The sequence below is a fragment of the Oratosquilla oratoria genome, chromosome 11 (genome assembly GCF_046742065.1).
Source record: "Oratosquilla oratoria isolate Oo_2021 chromosome 11, ASM4674206v1, whole genome shotgun sequence".
Taxonomy (NCBI): Eukaryota; Metazoa; Arthropoda; class Malacostraca; order Stomatopoda; family Squillidae; genus Oratosquilla; species Oratosquilla oratoria.
The window spans coordinates 31,033,819-31,036,318 of record NC_134787.1 but is presented as its reverse complement, the minus strand read 5'-3'; the positions used below and the strand labels follow the sequence as shown (position 1 = coordinate 31,036,318).

Genomic DNA, 2,500 nt, shown 5'->3' with positions numbered 1-2,500 from the left:
CTCCGAGGACGACTCCAGCAGGAAGCTCCCGAGTTCGGTGAAGGACGAGGCTGGAGGACCTGTCAAGACGATGACGGAAGACACTTACTTTGACCCCTCGTCCACGACGCCGGCAGGTGAGAACGTGTAGCCTCCTACATGCAGTCTCCTTCATTCTTATTTTTTTGTGTATCTGTTTTTATCAAATCCAATATTTATGATAACATCACCGTATAGTGGAAGTTCAAGGGCATATCCTAGCATAGGCAGAGCATCCACAACATGGCCAGGGTGGTAGATATAGAAAAACTCAGAACTAAGATATGCTTCAGTTGATCATTGATCATGTTGTTATATCCGTGATGCACTTTTCAAATGTACAATTCATATTAAACTGAGCTATTTCAGTAAGAACAGAATTAATTTATGTTAGGAACACTCCACTGACTTCCATCTGGTTATTTGATATTGACAGACCATGTTAAGAACACTGGGTTGACTTGTATCTGGGTGTGGAGGGGGTCTCTTTCTTTGTACCTCATCTTCAATATTGCACCAAAGACGCCTTGAACTTTGCTTAAGCGTGAAATACAGACTTGATGAGGAGCACCAGTATGTCAATCTTTAGTTTCACGCTCGTTTCCCCTTTCTTCCCTCTGCAGCCCCCATCAGCATTCCAGGCGCCATTCCCACGGAATCCATCCCGGACGAAAACCTTCCGGTCGACACGAAGGTCTTCTGGTGTCCTCCTTCTTCGGGAAGGGACCTCCTCTGGAACTGGACCAAAGGAGGAGAACGGGCCATGCAGCCTTGCCCTGCCGGAGCTTCCGGATGGGCCCGAAGGACCTGCAACGCGAGAGGCTGGGCCGGCCCCGCTGATCTCAGCGACTGCCGAAGCGTCTGGCTCAATACCCTGATGACCCGCGACAATGACCACGACGCCGTTCTCGCGGTGGCCCACGACCTCAAGACGGTGACAGGTTCTCATGCGCTCTACGGAGGCGACGTTACTGCGACGGCCAGGCTTCTCAACAGCCTTGCCAGGAGGATGAAGGACGACATCAGCAACTTCCCGGACGACTCTCAGCGGGAGGCTCTTGTTACTGAGCTCGTTGGAACCGCCATCGCCACCGGGTCGCACTTGGTGGCTCGGCAGAGAGCCGCCTGGGGGGACCTCCGCCCGGAAGAACACCGCCAAGCCGCCACGTCACTATTGCTGGGGCTGGAGGAGGCGACCTTCCTGCTGGCGGACAACCTTCATCATGAGCAGACGGTGGTCCACGCCGAGAGTAATATCCGTAAGTACACAAAAGTATACAACATAGTACATAGTATAACTATATATGATTATATCTTCGTCAACCATGAAGTCATGGTGGAACAAAGCCTCTCCTAACTCTTTTCCTCGAGTGTGTAATTTACTGTAATAGAATAGTTCACCATGATAAGATTTTTTTTTTCACTTCGTTCTTCTGTGGTTATCATGGAATTTCTGCATTACCTTACCATCAATACTGCACTTTTGTTTCCCACTTATTTCCTCTCTGTTTACATTTTCCCACTCCTCCTCCTCCTCCTCCTCCTCCTCCTCCTCCTCCTCCTTCTCCTGCTCTTTCTCTTCCTCCTCCTCCTCAATCACTTATTCTCCCTCATTAACCTCTTCCAGTTCAATGTGTTCTTCCTCCTCTTTCCCCTATCCAACCTTCTTCAATTTCCCTCTTCCACGTCATTGCTCGTGCCTTCTCCATCTCTATTTCCTCCTGCTCCTCCTCTTCTTCTTCCTCTTTGCCCCTCTCCTCCTCCTCTTCCTCCTCATGCTATTACTGTTCATCTCTTCCGCTTCGTATTAGTCCTCTTCTTATTCCTCCTCATCATCATCATCCTTCTCCTCCTCCTCCTCTCTCACTTCTTCCTCTTCAAGCGATTCCTGTTCATGCTCTTCTTTCTCGTGTTATTCCTCTTCCTCCTCCTTCTACTGCTCCTCTTTCTCCTCCTCCTTCTCCTACTGCTGCTTGCCACCCTGCTTATATTCTCTTTCTTCTTCTCTTCCTCTTCTCTCTGGTCTTCCTCCTGTTCTTCCTCTCCTGCTTGTCACCTCTCCTTTTCCTCCTCTTCATCTTTCCTTCTGTATCATCGACTTTATTCCCTTTCAAATGAGCTTGAGCAGTCATACAACGAATATGACGTAATTGTGTGAAATCGTGCGAAATTGTATGAAACTGCATGAAACAACCCCTATGGAATTATATTTACAGAAATGTACAACCTAAGAATTGTCTGTGTTAATAGGTTTTGAACAAAGAATACTGAGATAGAATGTAGTGCGTCATCAGAGGTACCCGGGTTTTCTTCCAGAAGATTTCGTCATGTTTCAGTATATAGACGATATGGGTGGGGGAAGATATACAGTTTCATAGGAACTGCTAGAAACGGAGACGCCTTGAGGGTACTGGCGGCTACTAAGCACAGTAGATACAAAAAAAAATCTTGTAATTATCTGGTCTTTCTCGTTACCTTTTTC

At 47.6% G+C, this 2,500-nt stretch overlaps 1 protein-coding gene across 6 annotated transcripts in view; it reads left to right on the top strand.

Moving 5' to 3' along the window:
- The window catches only part of LOC143029713 (latrophilin Cirl-like), a 1,085,987-nt gene that overhangs the window by 946,486 nt on the left and 137,001 nt on the right, over nt 1–2,500 (top strand). For all 6 annotated transcript variants that reach the window (XM_076192573.1, XM_076192572.1, XM_076192568.1 and 3 more), the window contains 2 exons: nt 1–116; nt 642–1,277. The exon at nt 1–116 is cut by the window's left edge and continues 391 nt beyond it. In XM_076192573.1, coding sequence (XP_076048688.1) covers nt 1–116; nt 642–1,277 — 752 coding nt within the window. The remainder of the gene's footprint in view (nt 117–641; nt 1,278–2,500) is intronic.